We start from the raw sequence: 19,581 nt of genomic DNA on the forward strand, positions 1-19,581 counted from the left end.
CTGATGTGTCTTAGATCAGTCACCATAAGTCTCAAAAGGCTGCAGAAACCTACTTTTCCTCTCTTTTCTCTTCCAGTGAGACTCCCCTACTCTGCACTCCCCCTCCCAACTACCTACTTCTGTTTTGTCTTTTTAAAACAGGCCTGGCATGGTGGCTCATGCCTGTAATCCCAGCACTTTGGGATTCTGAGGCAGGCAGATCACCTGAGGTCAGGAGTTCGAGACCAGCCTGGCCAACATGGAGAAACCCTGTCTCTACTAAAAATAAAAAAATTAGATAAGAGTGGTGGCACAAGCCTGTAATCCCAGCTACTTGGGAGGCTGAGGCAGGAGAATCTCTTGAACATGGGAAGTGGAGGTGGCAGTGAACCGAGATCACATCACTGTACTACAGCCTGGGCAACAGAGCGAGACTGTCTAAAAAAAAAAAAAGGCCAGGAGTGATGGTTCACGCCTGTAATCCCAGCATTTTGGGAGCCCAAGGTGGGCAGATCACGAGGTCAGGAGTTCAAGACCAGCCTGGCCAACATAATGAACCACTGTCTCTACTAAAAATACAAAAATTAGCCGGGCGTTGTGGTGGGCGCCAGTAATCCCAGCTACTTGGGAGGCTGAGGCAGGAGAATTGCTTGAACCCGGAAGGCCGAGATTGCAGTGAGTCGAGATCACGCCACTGCAATCCAGCCTGGGCGACATAGCAAGACTCTGTCTCAAAAAAAATAGAATAATAAATAAATAACCACCCACAAGTGTTTCGAACAGTTTGTAGTTTACAAAGCACTTTCTCCTAGACTTCTCTCAACACACTGTTGGTAAGGCAAGACAATTGGTCACTTCTTTTTATTATATAACAAGGAGAAAGCTAAGTTCTGGAGAAATGAAGGGCCCGCCAACATCCAATGTCTCAGGTGTTGTTTGCGTGTAGACATGGAGCTTCTTCCTCCACTCACTACCAATTTTCCTCCCAACTGTACTCAGGGGCCTACTTAATTACAGGGGCGAACATAATCTCCTGGTGAGGATTAGATATTAAGTGGCATTCTTTGCAGTTGGTGCTTTGAAAACCTCCTGGCTTGGAGAATATGAAGACACTTCTTTGCCAGACAGGAAAGGAGTTCTTTTACAGAATTTCCATTCTTTAAGTCACTGCAGAGCAGATTTCTGAGAGCAGTGACACCATGACCACGAAGGTAACCAACCACAAAGTCCACCATGCCCTACCCAAAGAAGGCATGTTTATATTTTATAATTTTTAAAAACTGTATGATGAGTTTTTAGACTTGAAGACCAGTCACAAAGATTAAAAATTAAATAACGTTTCCCAATTAGGAAAGTAGTTTGATTCATACTGTCCTATACATTTTCATTGATTTCTTCCTTCCTTCTTTTCTTCTTTCTCTCCTCTCACATCTATAAAGTCCATACTATGTGCCAGGACCTGTGCCGTATGAGGCAGGCTATATGTGTGCTTTGCTTTCAAAAGTATTCAGAAGTACAGAGAGAAATTTCAGGAATGCCATGGCTTTTGGCAGTTCACTAATTCATTTGAAAAGTGCTTGGATGGTTTAAGCCTATGGTTTTCAGCCTGAGCGGCATGTCAGTATCACCGGGCAGCCAGGCCTGGCTTCATGGACCTGTGACTGGTGCATTTTCACAGGGCCCGATGTTCAGAAGGACATGCACTTGGTTTAATGCTCTGCTGTTACAGTATTGAAATTCTCAATAGTTTTTGAACAAGGAGTCCTGCACTTTTACTTTGCACCGTGCTCTGCAAATTATGTAACCAATCCTTTGGGCAGCTTTTAAATATGTCAATGTGCAGGCTGTATCCAAACCAATTCATCAGAATCTCTGAAGTGAGGCCCAGGCCTCTGGACTCTGTAAGTCTCTTCAGGTGATTCCAGTGGGCAGCCAACTTTGAGAACCACTGAGGTAGAACAGAAGTTCTCAACTAGAGTCTTTTTGTATGTTGTGGAGGACATCAAATTCACCTGGAGCACTTTTCCAAACTCCACACACTGATAGGTAGAAACTGATAAATACACTGACTTCCAAATATTCTGATGCCACCCAACTCCCAGGCAGGAGGCTTACGTGAAAGACATCTGCCTGTTAAACAGTATCACTTCTTTTGTTCTCACATGGATATTGAGTTGCTATGACAGTCACTATATATGACTTGTTGGGACCTGCACATTTGGGGCGTGATGGTCCCTGAACTATAACTTCATATCTATGTAGCTTTATTCCCCATGTCCCTGCCAACTGAAACATAGCTATCTAGAGGCAGTATGACAGGAAAAGATGGGTATGGACCACAGCCCTGGCTGTAACTCCCAGCTGTGTGATTGGGACATGTTTTCCTTGTGCCTCAGTTTCCTTATTATTTAAATGGCCATAGTAATACCTACCTGACAGGAGTGTTGTGAAGATTGAATAAGTCACACAAAGTGCCTAGCACAGTTCCTGGCACATAGTAGGTGGTTAATAAATACACATTTGTGTACTGTCTCCTCCACAAAGAAATATTAACACACCTTTACCCCCAACTATCAACTCTGGCTTTTTTCTAAAAGGAAATAGAGCCCATTATTATGACAACAAGGAAGAAATACTAACCAATATTCTTCCATTAGTATACTTATCAAACATGTAATTTGTGTTCATTCAGCTCATAGTTATATATATATAGCATATATATGCTACGTATCTACACGCATACATATATGCTACATATATACATGCATACATATATCTAGACATATATACATACATCCACATATATACACACACATATGTGACAGGTCTGTATTGTCTAGTACTTTTCTTTAAATTTTACTCATTTTAATTACTAAATAAGTTAAGCTATTGTAGTGTTTGTCTATAGAAGATGATGCTGCAGTAAATATATTTTTAACATACAAATTCAAATAGTGGTACTTCTATTTCTGGATAAAGCAGAGATAAGAATCTTCAGCAGTTTGTAACCCAAGAGTGAGCAAGGCAAAAGCCAAACATATAATAATAAATATGATACAACAACTTTTACTGGCATGTCTGCTTTGTGCCAAGCACTACAGTGGAGTGGATGTGCAAGCTACAAACAGGAATGAGACTTGGTCTGACCTCCAGCAGTTCACCAAAAGAGTATATGATTCAATGTGAAAACCAGTGTTGCAGCCAGGTGCAGTGGTGCACACCTGTGGTCCCATCTACTCAGGAGGCTGAGGCAAGATGATCGCTTAGCCCAGGAGCTCGAGTATAGCATGAGCAACATAGTGAGACCCTGTCTCAAAAAACAACAACAACAAAAACAAAAACAAAAAAAAGGAGTGGAAGGAAGGAAGGGAGGGAGGGACAGAGGGAGAAAAAGGGAGGAAGGATGGAAGGAAGGAAAAAGAACAGCCCCCCCCCCAAAACACATAGTGTTGTAAATGATATTTATCTGAGTGTTAGGTCCAGTTGAAATCTTCCTAATGGTGCTTAACCAGCCTCTACTCCAGCCCCAGGTTCTATCAAGTTCTGTTGACTCTGGAGAAGTTTTGCATAACAGTCATTTCACACAGCTTCCTTCCAATCTTTTTTGCAGCAAGAAAACAAAAGGAACTCCCAAATGAATCACAGGAGCAATGTTAACTTGTCTTTCTAATATGGCAAGTAATTTATCTGATTGCTCAGTTTGCTCCATCATTTTCTTCCAGAAGTGGAAAGTGAGAGAGAAAGTTTTCTCAGCAGAAAGCCATGTTTCTCCTGCTGCACTTACAAGTAGACACTTAACTGCTTCACATGAAAGAATTGGAAGTAACCAAGCCAAATTAAATTATAAAATAACTTTTGAAAGCATGTTAAACAGGATTCAACAGATTTTTTTTTTTTAGGCAGCTATGAAATAGTGTCACCATAATTGTTTCTACTCTTGGTGACTTTACTGTGAAAATGTTTCAACGCTGTGGCATGCATGGAGGTGTGCAGCTCATGCCTGTTTGGAGAAATAACTTGCTGTTCAGCTGCCAAAAGTGCAGTTAGCTGACAGCCTCCAGCTGCAGCACCTTCAGGGTCGGCCCCGGCTTTCCTGCAGAGGCCCAGCTCTTCCCAGCAGCCCCCAGCCAATGACTGAGCATGGCAGGGATGTGAGGGCTGGGCTGCTTTTGCAATGGGAACTCTGCTCTGGCTCTCCCTTTGGGTTAGCTGGGATTTCATCAGGTCTGCATGGTGATCTTGGGCTGTCTCCGCCCAATCCTGCTTCCTCTCACTTTTGTCTTTCACAAGTGAACCTCTTCCCTTCCTAACTCCTCAATGTCTGTTTTCTGGGGCACCCAATAAACACAAATGCTCTCCCAGCAGTGTAGGAACATAAACAGTATACATCTCATTCAGAGGGCCAAAGTACCTGAACATGTCTCCTATCCCCTGAATGTTCTTGCACCAGTATCTGCTAAAAATGAATCATGATCCTGCCAAAGTGAAACTGACCATTTCATTTCAATTATTCAGCTGGCACACAATGGAAAAATTAAGTGTGGGGAAAAACAAACTCACATATATTCTGAAATTCCACTTTAGTTACCCAAACTATTTCTAAGTACCAAGGTAAGGAATGTACTTTAGTAATCCTTTTGTGTTTGCCATGAACTGGTTACTGCCAAAACAATATAGTTACAATGAGAGAAGACTGTTTTAATTTCCGCCACTTTAATCACAATTCCACTTGGGGCACCATTGTTCTCCATTAGATGACTTCCCTCTTGAGTCCACAGACTGAGAAGGAAGAGGATATTAATGGCATTTTTGTTGTTGCAGGGGAGTTTGGAGAAGTGTACAAGGGGCGTTTGAAACTGCCAGGCAAGAGGGAAATCTACGTGGCCATCAAGACCCTGAAGGCAGGGTACTCGGAGAAGCAGCGTCGGGACTTTCTGAGTGAGGCGAGCATTATGGGCCAGTTCGACCATCCCAACATCATTCGCCTGGAGGGTGTGGTCACCAAGAGTCGGCCTGTCATGATCATCACAGAGTTCATGGAGAATGGTGCATTGGATTCTTTCCTCAGGGTAAGAGCAACTCAGGGGTTTGATGATGCACTTGGATGCAGGTGAATGATGGCTGGGGAGAGGGGTTCCATGAGCATAACCTACCATTCAGGAATCGCCTGATCCAGTGTGAATGGGCATTGGAGATGTTAGCAGAGATTTGTTGCGAAAAGAAGAGAACAAAACAGGGCTTGTGGGATCCTCAGGAGGAGGATGGCATGGAGTAGGGCGTTGACAAATGCTTATTGGATGAATAAAATGAATAGAGAGGGGCAAAGAATGGCCATTGGCATCTGCATGAATCACAGAGATTGAAGAGACTTTTGGCTGCTGCATAGCCCTGTGTGATTCATGCAGACATCCGCGGCCGTCTCTGCCTTTCACCAGCACAGCCACCCTCCCAGACTGCTCTCTGCATTTACAGGTTCAGAAGTAAAACAGGTTGCCATTTTCTGATGCCTGGGCCACCTGCCCTCTGAGGAGGCACTTCTGAGTAGGGAAGGGGAAGACTGCATCACAAGCATCCACGGGTATTTCTGTGGTTGGCGAAGATTCCCAACCAACTTGCAGCAGAAGTGGGGAGTTGCTGAAGGCCTTTGGCTGGGAGACCTGTAAAAGATCATTGTCAGAATATGCCCAAAGTAGAGCCAGGCCCACAATGAAACCATTTTCATTTCTGTAGGGTATCACTGAGCACCTAGAGGAAGGGTGAATGAGAATGGCCATGATGCTGATATCTGGGGAGTGGAAGCTAATAGCTTCAGCCAGGAAGCAGAAGCTGAGAGCAGAGGGTCCAGTGGGCAGCATCAAAGAATGGGCAGAGCCTTCTGAGCAAGGACTTCAGAGTGATACCCAGTAGCTGGCTACACACATTACCAAAGCAACCAAACAATAGCTGTGGCTACAGATTAAAGGGTCAGTCATTGAAACATTGCTGGGATCACTGCTCTGGCCAGGCCCTATTCTGGATGCTGTGCCTATAGAGATAAAGGAAACCTTGCTCTAATGCTACATAACAAATCATCCCCAAGACCTCAGTGGCTTAGCACAACAACAATTTATTTTGCTCATGAATCTGCAATTTGGGCCAGGTTTGGGAGGGACACGTCTGATCCATGTGGAGTCAGTTGCAGTAGCTCAAGGGCTGAGGCTTAGAATTGTCTGAAGCCTCTTTCATTCATATATTAGGTGGTCAGTGCCATCTTTCTAGGTGGCCTGCTTGGACTTCCTTAGAGCAAGCTGGGTCTCAAGAAAAAGCATCCCAAGAGAGGAATGGGGAATCTGTATTACTTTTGTGACCCAGCCTAGGAAGGCACATAGTGTCACTTCCAACATAGTGACAGGCCCAGATACAAGGGGAGAAAACAGGCCCCACATTTTGATGAAGGGACATCAACTCAATGTCTTCTTAAACATGATAGATGGGAGATCTTGTTGTGTTCATCTTAGACAGTATAACCTGCCATCAATGTAGTCCCTACTCCTGCTAGTACCCAAAGCTTCTAGTAATCATTTGCCTATCTTATACTTTTTTTCCCCATAAGTTAAGTACAGATGTAGTAAGTGAAGAAGTTCTTAAATCTTCCTGGAGAATCTAGGGAAGGCTTCAAAGAGGAGGAAGAATTTATCTGAGATTAGAGAATGAGGAATTTGCCAGACAAGTGAGAAGCAGGTAGGTAGGCTGATGGAACAGCGAAACAGTGTATACGTAGGCCAAAGTAAATGTGGACCTATTTGGTAATTTATCAGCTGCTGCATGGTAGCTCCAGCACTCAGAAACAGAGCTTAGGGGCTGTAGTGTGGAAGGGTAGCTGGGAGACTTGTCTAGAAGCACACTACTGAAGCTACCTTTATACAACAGGAACATGCTTTTTGCCCAGTCTGGGTCACTAGGAAGTAGTGGCTTTTGTTTTTCTGGGGGTGCAGGGGTGGAGAACAACTGATGTAGATTACTGAGCCCATGTACTTTCCCTAGGACAGCCTCCTTGAGGGTATGGGGTTATGCTTTGTATTTGGAAACTCCAATACCTAACACAGTGCACACCTGGTAAATGCTAGTTGACTAAAAGATTATTTCTCAAACAAAAATGCTAGGGAGTGGCATGAGAGCTCTAGTCATCCTGTGTGTACATTATCTCTCACTGTCCTTGCTGCCACACCTGTCATGTCAGTGCAATCATTGTCTATGCTTTCCTGGGGACATTCATTTATTATCAGAGATCTCATGAAGACAGTTGAATAAACAAAGTTGAATGAAGTTGAGTTGAATAAACAAAGTTGAATAAACTTGAATAAAAGGCAATGTGAGAAGGAAAAGCATTTTCTGGAACCACTGTCAAGACCCTTTTGGGAGTCATTTATTTCCTACCAGTCACCTGATTGTACTTCAGAGAGAGTCACTGCTTGATTTGGGGACTGTGATCACACTCCCCCGCTGGAGTGTGCAGGGGAACAGGGAGATTCATTCTCATGAGCCTGCGGAAAATCAAAACCCCACACTGCTGCTCTTCCTAGGGCCTGTTTTCATTTGGGGCTTAGGTCACGGAGGCATGTTGGACACCAGCATTTCTCATGTTGATGAGCTGAGCTTGCAGGGGAAGAAAACCTGGGGGCATGAGAGGAGCACGGGAAAACAGAGGAGCAGGCATGGTAAGAAAGGAGTGGTGGGAGCAGGCAGTGCCAGGAGGAGAGGGGGAAATGAAGCGTTTCTGACTCCTCACACTGCATGGAGGCAGGTAATCTATAAATCTAATTTCAGCCTTACTACCGAACCCTGGAGCATAGCAACATTAATTGACATATCTGCTGCTTGATAAAATCGAAAAATAGGTCATCAGTTCAGTTCTACAGGGTCCATCTTCTGGGAAGTAGGATAATTTTAGGATCACTACTCAGAGAAGAAAGGAAAAGGATTAGTCTTCAATTTCTGGAACTGTTTCCTCCCCTCCAACTTCTCCTTTCCCACTGGTCATAGCGTCTTTGGAGAGTGGCTACGGTTCTAGCCCTGAATCAGCATCTGAGAGATACCATTATGCTTCAACCACACATTCAGTAGATGGTTCATTATTATCAATTTCCTAAAAATTATTGTGCCATGGATTATATAGCATACAAATCCATAGTTAAATTTTTCCTTCTTGATACTCAAATTCAAGGGATTCAACCTGGTGGCTCTTCCGTAATATTAGAAACAGTTTGGCTGGGCGCGGTGGCTCACGCCTGTAATCCCAGCTCTCAGGGAGGAAAGAGGCTGGAGGATAGCTTGAGCCCAGGAGTTTGAGACCTGCCTGGGCAATATAGCGAGACCCCGTTCTCCAGAAAAAGGAAAAAAAAAAAAGACAAAAAAAAAATAATAAGCGAAACAATTCCTGAAGCTGTGACCAGTATCCCATGGTTTAGTTAACATGGTTCTTGACATGCTCCATAAGGCCTTCTTGCCTAAAGCTTGGCTTTGTGGTTGCTGCTGGTTCTTTCACAGATAATCATAACTGGAAGACTCTTGAAAGTCGCTGAGTAATGTCAAACGGGGACATTTCTCATCAGAGAAGCTCATTCATGGGCTGCAGCTAGAAGATAGCAACCCAGAAGTCAGGAAGAGAACACCAGATTGGAAGTCCTGAGACCAAGGTTCTGCTTTGGCTTCTGCTGTGAGTCACCCTGTGGCCTGGAGCAAACCTGTTAACTCAATTTTCCAATTTATAAACTAAAGGCATTGAGCTAGATGAGCTTGAAAGGTCCCTTTCAGTTAGAAAAAATCTATGATTCATTTTCTTCAAACAAATCAAATAAGAGTTTCATTTCCTGAAGTGGATTCGTCAATGAAAGTTGAAATACCTAAATCCTTCCTGTCTAATATAAGGGCCAGCAAGTGGCTTCGGTGCATTTGCAGAAAAGCAATTTCAGCAGAAAGCACTTCATGAAGGGAGGAAAGTTTAAATCACCTCACCTAGACCTGTATTTCTTCTCTGTACTATGTTTTTACTATGTGCTCAGCATGGAGCCAGGTTCTTTCCCAAAGTCACCAAGAAATAAGTTAGTTTTATTTTTTTTTATCTTGTTCATCTTTGAATGCTGCTGTTCATATCTCTGGAAGTTCTTTTTGGAGAATTATGCCAATCAACTGAGCATGTAACAGTTAAACATGCCAGAAAAATCTTAATATGTTTTTATCTTTAAATTTCACCAAGGTTACGAATTCAGCAGACATGACCCTACATATCTTGATATGTGGTTCTCTTGAAGATTCTAAAGAAAATGTATTGCCCATTGCAGAGTCAGCATATTCCAATGGCAAAAGCACAGGATAGGAGTTAGAAGACCCAGATAAGAGTAGCATCACTAATCCATCATGGTTCTTCTCCCTGCAAAGCTTATGCACAGCCTTTTTCTCCACACAGCATTTGAGGCCACCATTACCAGTTGATTGGAGATGGGTTGTCAGTGGAGAAGTGATTTACCATTCTGAACTTTGATTACTGTTATAACTCAAACCCACACCGTGATTTAAGGCTGATCACATACATTTTCTGGACCTCCTTTATCTTGTCTGTGAAAACAATATAATATTGCCTGTCTTGCCTACTGCACAGGACTGGTTTTAAGGATCTAAACATATTCTGTAAGTATTATGTGCCATTCAAAAGTCAAGTGATGGATGCTACCAACATTTGTGACTAATTGAGCCAAAGTTTAGGCCTGCATCATTAGGTCCCAACCATCTACTACAATTACAGGTGCCTATCTGTTACCTGCTGAGCTCAGCATGTGCTGAGTAGTGGGCTCCCCAAGGACAATGATCCCAGGATGTTTCACACACACACACCCAGGAAGCCATGAAAACCCAGAGTTCTGGTCCCAGGTGTCCTCAGTCTCTCTCACCACACTCATCTGAGGTACAGGGGAACTGACTTGTGAGCCCTTACTTAGGCTCTGCTGATGTTAGCAGGGATTATTGCTACCGTCTTAGGATACACAAGGCACTGAGCTAGGGCCTTTCATATGTGTTATCTCATTTAGTCTCACCAGAACCCTATGAAGAACGGACACTATGTTCTTATTTTATAGATGCGGAAATAACTGCTCTGGAGGTTAAATAACTTGCCCAAGCCCACACAACCACTAAGCTGCAGAGCCTGGATCCAAATCAGGTCTGCTGGCTCCAAAGCCTGGACCTTTCCTCATTTCTTGGTCTTTTTTGACCCCAGAAACTATAAAATTTATAATCTAAATTTTAAAACAAATCAGATAATAAAGAAGTTCTAAGAAGACTTAAATGACTTAAAGCAAAAATGTAGACACATTGCTGCATGCACTTTCAACATTACTGTTCTCAAAGTTGTTTAAGCCACCCCAGTGCTCTCCCCAAATGCCATCTTTTTTAGGGAGACATTCTGTATGTGTAGACACTGTTGCCTATACTTACAGAGAGGAAATAATAGACTGAATTGAAAAAATACAATCCATGTGACTTGTGGCTGAGATACACCTCTGTAATATATAGAAATTGCATGACAACTTTCTGAAGAAGCAAATCCCCAGAGACCTACTTGGAGAAAATGCTTCGTGCTAGCAACAGCCTGCCTAGCTTCTTGAGAAGGTGTTGATTGAAGTGTATTAGTGAGAAGGAAGATCTGCATCACTCACTGCACATCCAGCTCACAGATGGGCAACGTGCTGAAAACCAGTCAGAGTTTCCAAAAAGTAGCTCTATACTTTCTTTTTGAGTTGCTTAGAAGAATCTATTATGGAGAAAGCATACATTCAATCTCCTGGGCAGGTTTGGAGGTGGTTAAAGTTAGAGTTAGAAATAGCCTGGAACTTGAAGTGTGTCAAACACAATATGTTTGGGGGCCCTTCTACTGGCAGACATCTTCAGGAGGGAGAAAGTCAATTTGCTCTATTCCTTCAATTGATCAAGGAGCATAACCCCCAGAACATGGATCCAGGCTTGCAATCTTGCATGAGGAACAGAGTTTCCAACAATTCATGCAATCATTGTTAGACTTTTTGATTGCTGTTGTTGTTGCTCCTAAGTAGAGTATTTTTATAACAGGTCTGTTATTTTTCCTTGCTTATTTTTGCATAGAAAATGCTTTTGCAGGAGCATATGCATGTGAGTGCGTTGTGTAACATCTCGCATACAGTAGATGCTCAATGATGGGAGCTCCTCTCATTGTCTATGCTTTCTGCATTTCACATAAGGACTCTGGGATGCAGGTCGTGGTTGCCTTGCAGAGTGCCTATGTTTAGCAGTAAACATAGACTAGACCCCAGGTGTCCTGCTTCCATCTCTCCTCCAGTCAGAGCATTCTAATGACTAGGCTGTGCTCTACTTATAGAACATAATTCTCAGCCCTTTGGGGAGCATTTGGGGCTAGATTAGATGGGAAAATATGTTCTTGGCAGTATAGCTTAGGGTCTACTGATTTAACTGGTGTGTGCAAAGTCAAGACCCAGGAGCCTTGGGGAGATAGGAGGAAGACACTGTTTTATTCACTGAAGAGTCTGTTGTCTAACCAGAGGGAGGGCATCCACCCAAGAAACTCTGAGCCCACAAATGATAGGAGAGAGGACAGCACTGCAGGTTGCCATGAAGAGGAGCAGCAACAGCTCCCATTCACTAGGAGAGTTCCCTGTGCCACACGCTGTGCATGAGGTTCCCCTGACCCACTGTCCCTATGAGGTAGGTGCGGTTATACCAGTCTAAAGGCTGAAAGCCCTGGGATTACCCAGAGAAGGTGCTTTACATGCTTGATTTTGGAAAGAGGAAAAGATGTATTCATCATTCATTCAACTTATGTTTATTGAGATTTTCTATCTACCTTAAAGTTTACAGCACTGATAATACTATGGTGACCAAAAAGGACAGAGTTCTTGTCCTCGAAGAGTATAAAATCAAGCAGCAGAGACAGACAGACAGAAAGACACACACACACACACGATTAAAACTTGTGATATGTGCTAAGAAGACTAAGAGCATGCACTAAACATTTGTCATGAGAAAGTGCTAATCATATTTTGGGGGGGAGTTAAAGGGATGTCCTCTCTAAGGAAGTGACATTTAAGCGGAGAACTGAAGGGTAAGTAGATGTCGATTGTTGGAGGGAAAACAGAGGGAATAGCACATGTTAAGGGCCCTAAGGCAGGAAGAGTTTGTCTTGGAAAAGAAGAAAGGGTGCCAGTCACTGTGGCTTTAGTACATTAGTGATGGGTATGGTGGCCTAAGGTAAGGCAGTAGCTGATCCCAGGCGGTCTCATGGACCGTGCTAAGGAGTTTGGAGATTTTCCTTAATGCAGTGGGAAGCTATTAGATATTTGTAAGCCAGGGACTGACATGGCCTGATTTATGTCTTAAAAAGATGGCTCTGGCTGGAGAGAATAGATTGGGGGGCGGGCAAGGAGGCTATCGTAGGTGATGGATGACGGCGACTTGGTTGGACTGGCGGCAGTGGAGATGGAAAGAAGTGAATGGGTTTGAGATGTAATTTGGAGACAAAAATGACAGGGCTTGGCAAGGAGAAGAGAACAAAGCATTCAAGGAGAGGAATGGGGGATGGGAGTGGGAAGAGAGGAGGACACAGTGAGTGGCTTGGCCTGGAGCAGACAGAAGCTGACAAGCAGCAGGGCCACAGCATCTCTCCCTCTGCTTAACCATTGAAGCCCGTCTTGATCCCAATGCCCTCTATGTCTTATTACAGCAAAATGACGGGCAGTTCACCGTGATCCAGCTTGTGGGTATGCTCAGGGGCATCGCTGCTGGCATGAAGTACCTGGCTGAGATGAATTATGTGCATCGGGACCTGGCTGCTAGGAACATTCTGGTCAACAGTAACCTGGTGTGCAAGGTGTCCGACTTTGGCCTCTCCCGCTACCTCCAGGATGACACCTCAGATCCCACCTACACCAGCTCCTTGGTGAGTCGTTCTTGGCATTCTCAAGTAGAAGCATGGCATGAGTTAAAGGGGACTCTACATGGCTGGGAACTGTGGCAGGGCACACTGGGAGGGAATGGAACCTGAACTGAGCTCTCCACTGAAAGACCAAGATGCCAGGAGGACCATCCAGCTGGGAGAAGCCATAGCAGCTGGTTGTTCAAGCAAGAAAGCAAGCATTTGGGCTTGGACTGTGAGGAAGGGTCAGTGTCTATTATGAAGCTATAGTGTTCCTTGGGAAGAGGAAATTTTGGACAGATGATTTGAGGGAATCCAAGCAGGTAGACACTGGCACCAGAGGCATCTGTCAGCAGAGAGCAGACCCCAGGCATACATGAGGCCTTCAGTCTGCAGCTGGGTTGGGCACTGTGTCACCAGGTAGACTCTTGATCCCCTTCTCTCTTCTCTCTGTATTGCTTCCAAATAGCTCTAAGTACCGTCAACACGATGAGTACTCTTAAACTTGTATTTCCTGCTCAGCCTCCCCCTCTACATTCTGAGCAGCTCTAATCATCTATATCCAACTGCCTAGTTCACACAATTTCATTTAGAACTTTAACAAGCCCAAAATAGAGCTTGGGATTTACTCTCCAACATCCTCTCCCTAGTCCCTCCATCTCAGTAGTTGGCACCACTTAACTAAAGAATGAAACCTACGAATGATGTTTGATTTCTTTCTGTGTCCATTTATTTTCAATCCCTCAGCGGCCCCCATAGAGTACCAAAAGATCTATCCCTGTTTCCATCTCTACTGCCCCCACCCTATTCCAAAGCACCATTCCCTTTCACCTGGATTGTTACAGTGGCTTCCTAACTGGTGTCCCGGCTTTCCTTTTGTCTCCTTACATCCATTTCAACAGCACCCGAAGTGACTGATCTACCTACTAACCTGTCTATCTGTCTATCCTCTTTAAACCTGCGAAAGTAATGCATGATTATTACAAAAATCAAAACAATGCAGAGAAGTAAAAGGAAATGCCAATTAGAATGGCAATCATTAGAAAGTCAGGAAACAACAGATGCTGGTGAGGCTGTGGAGAAATAGGAATGCTTTTACACTGCTGCTGGGAGTGTAAATTAGTTCAACCATTGTGGAAGACAGTGTGGTGATTCCTCACATATCTAGAACCAGAAATACCATTTGACCCAGCAATCCTTTACTGGGTATATACCCAAAGGATTAAAAATCATTCTATTATAAAGACACATGCACATGTATGTTTTTTGCAGCACTATTCACAATAGCAAAGACTTGGAACCAACCCAAATGCCCATCAATGATAGACTGGATAAAGAAAATGTGGCACATATACACCATGGAATACTATGCAGCCATATAAAAGAATGAGTTTGTGTCCTTTGCAGGGACATGCATGAAGCTGGAAACCATCATTCTTAGAAAACTAACACAGGAACGGAAAACCAAACACTACATGTTCTCACTCATAAGTGGGAGTCGAACAATGAGAACACATGGACACAGGGAGACATCACACATGGACACATGTGACACATGTGAACATCACACACTGGGGTTTGTCAGCAGATGAGGAGCAAGGGGAGGGAGAGCATTAGGACAAATTCCTAATGCATTCAGGGCTTAAAACCTAGATGATGGGTTGATGGGTGCAACAAACCACCAGGGCACTTGTATACCTATGTAACAAACCTGCATATTCTGCGCGTGTATCCCAGAACTTAAAGTAAAATTTAAAAAAAAGAATAAAAAAATAAACTAAAATTCCCCCGAGGCAGGGATTGGTAAACTTTTTCTCAAAGGGCCATCTAGTAAATATTCTAGGCTTTGCCGGCTAAGAGGCAAAATGAAAGATACCATGTAGATAATTATGTAACCATTTAGAATGTAACTAACCCCTTAAAAAGTTATAAATATCATTCTTAGCTCATGAACTATCAAAAAAGGGACCAGCCAGGTTTAGCTTTCAGACCACAGTTTACCTACACCTGCCCTGACGCATTAATTTTCAACAATTAGGTGTGCCTTCTTTGACATTTTTCTTTTTGGTCAAAAATTTGAAAATTTTTATTCTACAAAATTTGGATCATATTATGCCTATTCCTCTGTGATCTGGGGTGTCTTTTGGGCATCATTGCTGCCAAGATTACTTTTCTGAAAGTTAGCAAACATTCACACTCTACCAGGAGTGTATGGTGCCAGGCTTCAGCATCCTCACCAGGCCTGGAGGTGATCAACCCTCACAAAGGGTTGCTGCTTCAACAATGAAAAATGATGCCTCATTTTAAAATTTCACATATGTCTACTTTTTTAATTTTTAATTTTAATTTTTTGATTTTTAGTTTTTGTAGGTACAGAGCAAGTGTATGTATTTATAGGGTACATGAGATGTTTTGATACGGGCATGCAATGCATAATAATCACATCGTGGAAAATGGGGTATTCATTCTCTCAAGTATATATCCTTTGTGTTACATACAATCCAATTATACCCTTTTAGTTATCTTAATTAATTACGTTTTTTATTTTTTTTTATTTTTTGAGATGGAGTTTCACTCTTGTCATCCAGGCTGGAGTGCAATGGCATGATCTCGGCTCACTGCAACCTCTGCCTCCAGAGTTTAAGCGATTCTCCTGCCTCAGCCTCCCAAGTAGCTGGGATTACAGGCACCCACCACCATGCCTAGCTAACTTTTTTGTATTTTTAGTAGAGATGGGTTTTCGCCATGTTGGCCAGGCTGGTCTCGAACTCTTGACCTCAGCTGATCTGGCCACCTTGGCCTCTCAAAGTGCTGGGATTACAGGCATGAGCCACTGCATCTGGCCTATTTATTCATTTTTTTGAGACAGAGTCTTTACTCTGTCACACAGGCTGGAGGGCAGTGGTGCGATCTCGGCGCATTGCAGCTTCCGCCTCCTGGGTTTAAACGATTCTCCTGCCTCAGCCTCCCAAGTAGCTGGGACTACAGATGTGCGCCACTATGCCCTGCTAATTTTTTTTTTTTTTTTTTTAGTAGAGAAGGGGTTTTGCCATGTTAGCCAGGCTGGTCTCGAACTCCTGGCCTCAAGTGATTCACCTGCCTCGGCCTCCCAAAGTGTTGGGATTATAGGCATGAGCCACCATGCCCAGCCTCTTTCAGTTTAAAAATGTATAATTGAATTATTGTTGACTATAGTTACCCTGTTTTGCTATCAAATACTAGGTTTTATTCATTTTTTTCTTTTTTTTTTGGTATTTAACCATACCCCCTACCACCACCCTTCCCAACCTCTGGTAACCATCCTTCTACTCTCTATCTCCATGAGTTCAATTGTTTTAATTTTTAGATCCCACAAATAAGTGAGAACATTTGATGTTTATCTTTCTGCACCTGGCTTATTTCACTTAGCATAATGACCTTCAATTGCATCCGTGTTGCTGCAAATGACAGGATCTCATTATTTTTTATGGCTGAATAGTACTCCATTGTGTATAAGTACCATCATTTTGTTTTAATTTACATTTTCAACTGACTGCTAGTGATATTGATATCTTTTCACATGGTGCAGGGATTTGTGTTTTCTATTGTTTGTACGTGTCCTTATCTATTTTTCTATCGGGTTGTTTGTTGATTTCTGAGAAACTTATAGAAAGTCTCTTTATATTACAGACATTACTCCTTTGCCTGCCATGTGTGATACAATTTATCTTTTCCCCCATCTGTTATTCCTTTATACTGTTTATGATACCCTCTGGCTTATAAAGTGGTTAACATTCATGTAATAGCTATGTCTTCTTGGGTTACCTGGTTTATTTTAAAAGTTATGTTCACTCCAAGGCTATAAAATATTTCCTGGTTTCCTGGGCTATTTTATTGGGAAGGGGGTTTGTTTTATATTTGAATATTTAGTACCTGTGAAATGTATTTATTTTTCCCATATTTTATTTTGAAAAATTTCAAGCACACAGAGAACTTGATAGAATTTGGCAGAGAACAGTCATATGCCTACCACCTAGATTCTGGAATTAATATCTTGGTACATTTGCTTTATCATGTAACTATCCGTCTATCCATCCCTCTGCCCATCCATCACACCATCTATTGTTTTGATGTATTTCCAAGTGACTTGCAGACATCATTACATATCACCCCTAGCCACTTTAGCATACATTTCTCTAACATGTATTTGTTTATGGCTCTTTTTTAAGGTAAAGTGTGCATAGAGTAAAACTCACAAGTCTCAAGTGTACATTTATAGAGTTTTAAAAAATGCATACAACTGTGTAACCCAAATTTTCATCAAGATACAGAACATTGCCATCAAACCAGGAAGCCCCCTAACCTCGTCCCTCCCCATTGCATCCTCACCCACATCCATACCCAGAGGCAACCACTGTTCTAATTTTTTTGACCATCAATTGGTTTTCTAACTTCATATAAGTGGAATCATACAGCATATGCTTTTTTGCATCTGGTTGCTTTCACTTGCATTATATTTAAGAGAACCGTTCATGTTGTGTGTGAAGCAGGAGTTTGTTCCTTTTATTGCTGAGTAATATTCCATGGTTTATTTGTCCGTTCACTTGTTGATAGACACCAGGAATATTCTGGAATTCATTTTTGACTATGTATTGGGAAGTATATTCTCACACTGTTTTGTTCAGGTGAACAATTATGCCAGCACTACTTATTAAATATATTATTCATTTTTTATTGAATCATATGTCATCCTTGACATATTAAGTTCATTATATGAAACTATGTTTTGATTCTCAATTCTGCTCTTTTAATCTATTTATTCTTATGCTCAACCATGTTGTCCTGATTATAATAATGTTAGCAAAAGTTTTCCTGTCTGTATTCTGATTATAGTAATTTTATTAAAAGTCTTACTGTAGGTTGGGCATGGTGGCTTGCACCTGTAATCCCAGCACTTTGGGAGGCTGAGGTGGGTGGATCACCTGAGGTCACGAGTTCGAGACCAGCCTGACCAACATGGTGACACCCCGCCTTTACTAAATCCAAAAAATTAGCTAGGTATGGTGACTCATGCCTGTAATCCCAGCTACTTGGGAGGCTGAGGCAGGAGAATTGCTTAAACCTGGGAGGCAGATGTTGCAGAGAGCCAAGATTGCGCCATTGCACTCCAGCCTGGGCAACAAGAGGGAAGCCCCATCTCAAAAAAAAAGTATCTTACTGTCTGGGTAAAGCAAGTTATCCTTCATTATCCTTCTCTTAAGAAAAAAAAAGCTTCCCTGACTGTTCTCAAATATCTTTTCTTTCAAGTGCAATTTAAAATCTTCCTGTCCAGTTTCAAAACATGCACATATACATGTATACTCACATGTGGATTTTGACTGAAATTCTACTCTGTCTTTAGGAAGATTAACATTTCAATGATCCTAAGTCACCTAAATAATGATGTGAGCCAAATATACAATTTACATATACATGACATTAAAAGTTTCTTTGGTAAAAGATTTCCCACATTATTTTTCTGTACACATTATTTGGATTACTTGCTGTGACAAGTGTCTTTGTAGATGATAGAGCTTATATGTTTCTAGGCCTAAGAGTTCTCAGGATTCTACACAGTGATATGGCCACCTGTCTCACTATATTTTACTATCATTTCTCCACACTTTGCCTTTTATTCAAAATAGAAAAAATTATTTCTGATTATTAAGCAAATATTTTTTCTAAAAATACAAACAATTTATTCAAGTGACAAATATTTATTGAGTATCTACTATGTGTCAACATTAGGCCACAAGCTGGGGGGACATAATCATGATCAAAAGGAGACATTGTTACTGCTCTCAGTTAAGTGAGGACTGGGGACATTAATCAAACACATGCCCAAATGAGTGCCTAATTACCAACTGAAATAAGGGCCGCTATGTTTTGCGAGAGCATGCATAAAACAATAAATAACAAAATTGCCTAACTGGGTCTAGGAGGGCTTCCAGAGGAAGAGATGGTGCTACAGCAGAGACTTAAAGAACAGTCACTGTTTTAGACAGCCTGGGCTCCCATAGCAAGCTACCACACCCTGGGTGGCTTAAACAGCGGTCATTTATTTCTTGTCATCTGTAGGCTTGGGAGTCCAAGATCAAGGTGCTAACTAGAATGGTTGGATTCTTATTGAGGGCTCTATTCCTGGTTATGTCCTCAGATGCCTTTTGTTGGCATGTGCACAGAAAGAGAGATCTTGCCTCTTCCTCTTTTGAAAACACATGAAGCCCCCATCTTGGGGGCTCCACCTTCATGACATAAACTAACTGCAGTCACCTCCCAGAGGCTCCACCTTCAAATATCACCCAATTGGGGATTATTAGGACTTAAACATATGAATTTGGGGGACACATAAACATTCAATCTACAGCATTCTGCCCCAACTAAATGTGGCAGGTTGGACTTCAGAGGCAGAGAGGCAGCATATACAAAGGCCCTGTGGCAAGAGGGAAGATGGAGTGGAACTGAGAAGGGACCCCTGTTTAGGGCATTTGGAGATTTAGGGAGGAAGTATCCAAGGAGGCCTGTAGCAGTCCATCATGTAGGATCTTCCCCAAACGCTTGTGATAGGAGTTGCAGCCTTAGAGCAATGGGAAACCTTTCATGACTTTTGTGTGTGTGTGTGTGTGTGTGTGTGTGTGTGTTGTGCA

At 42.5% G+C, this 19,581-nt stretch overlaps 1 protein-coding gene across 1 annotated transcript in view; it reads left to right on the forward strand.

The window, feature by feature from the left end:
* The window catches only part of EPHB1 (EPH receptor B1), a 467,125-nt gene that overhangs the window by 395,389 nt on the left and 52,155 nt on the right, over nucleotides 1–19,581 (forward strand). The window contains exons 11-12 of the mRNA XM_001151617.7: nucleotides 4,801–5,048; nucleotides 12,725–12,940. Of these exons, the coding sequence (XP_001151617.1) occupies nucleotides 4,801–5,048; nucleotides 12,725–12,940 (464 nt within the window). The remainder of the gene's footprint in view (nucleotides 1–4,800; nucleotides 5,049–12,724; nucleotides 12,941–19,581) is intronic.

This window comes from Pan troglodytes, chromosome 2 (assembly GCF_028858775.2).
Source record: "Pan troglodytes isolate AG18354 chromosome 2, NHGRI_mPanTro3-v2.0_pri, whole genome shotgun sequence".
In the NCBI taxonomy this organism is placed as follows: Eukaryota; Metazoa; Chordata; class Mammalia; order Primates; family Hominidae; genus Pan; species Pan troglodytes.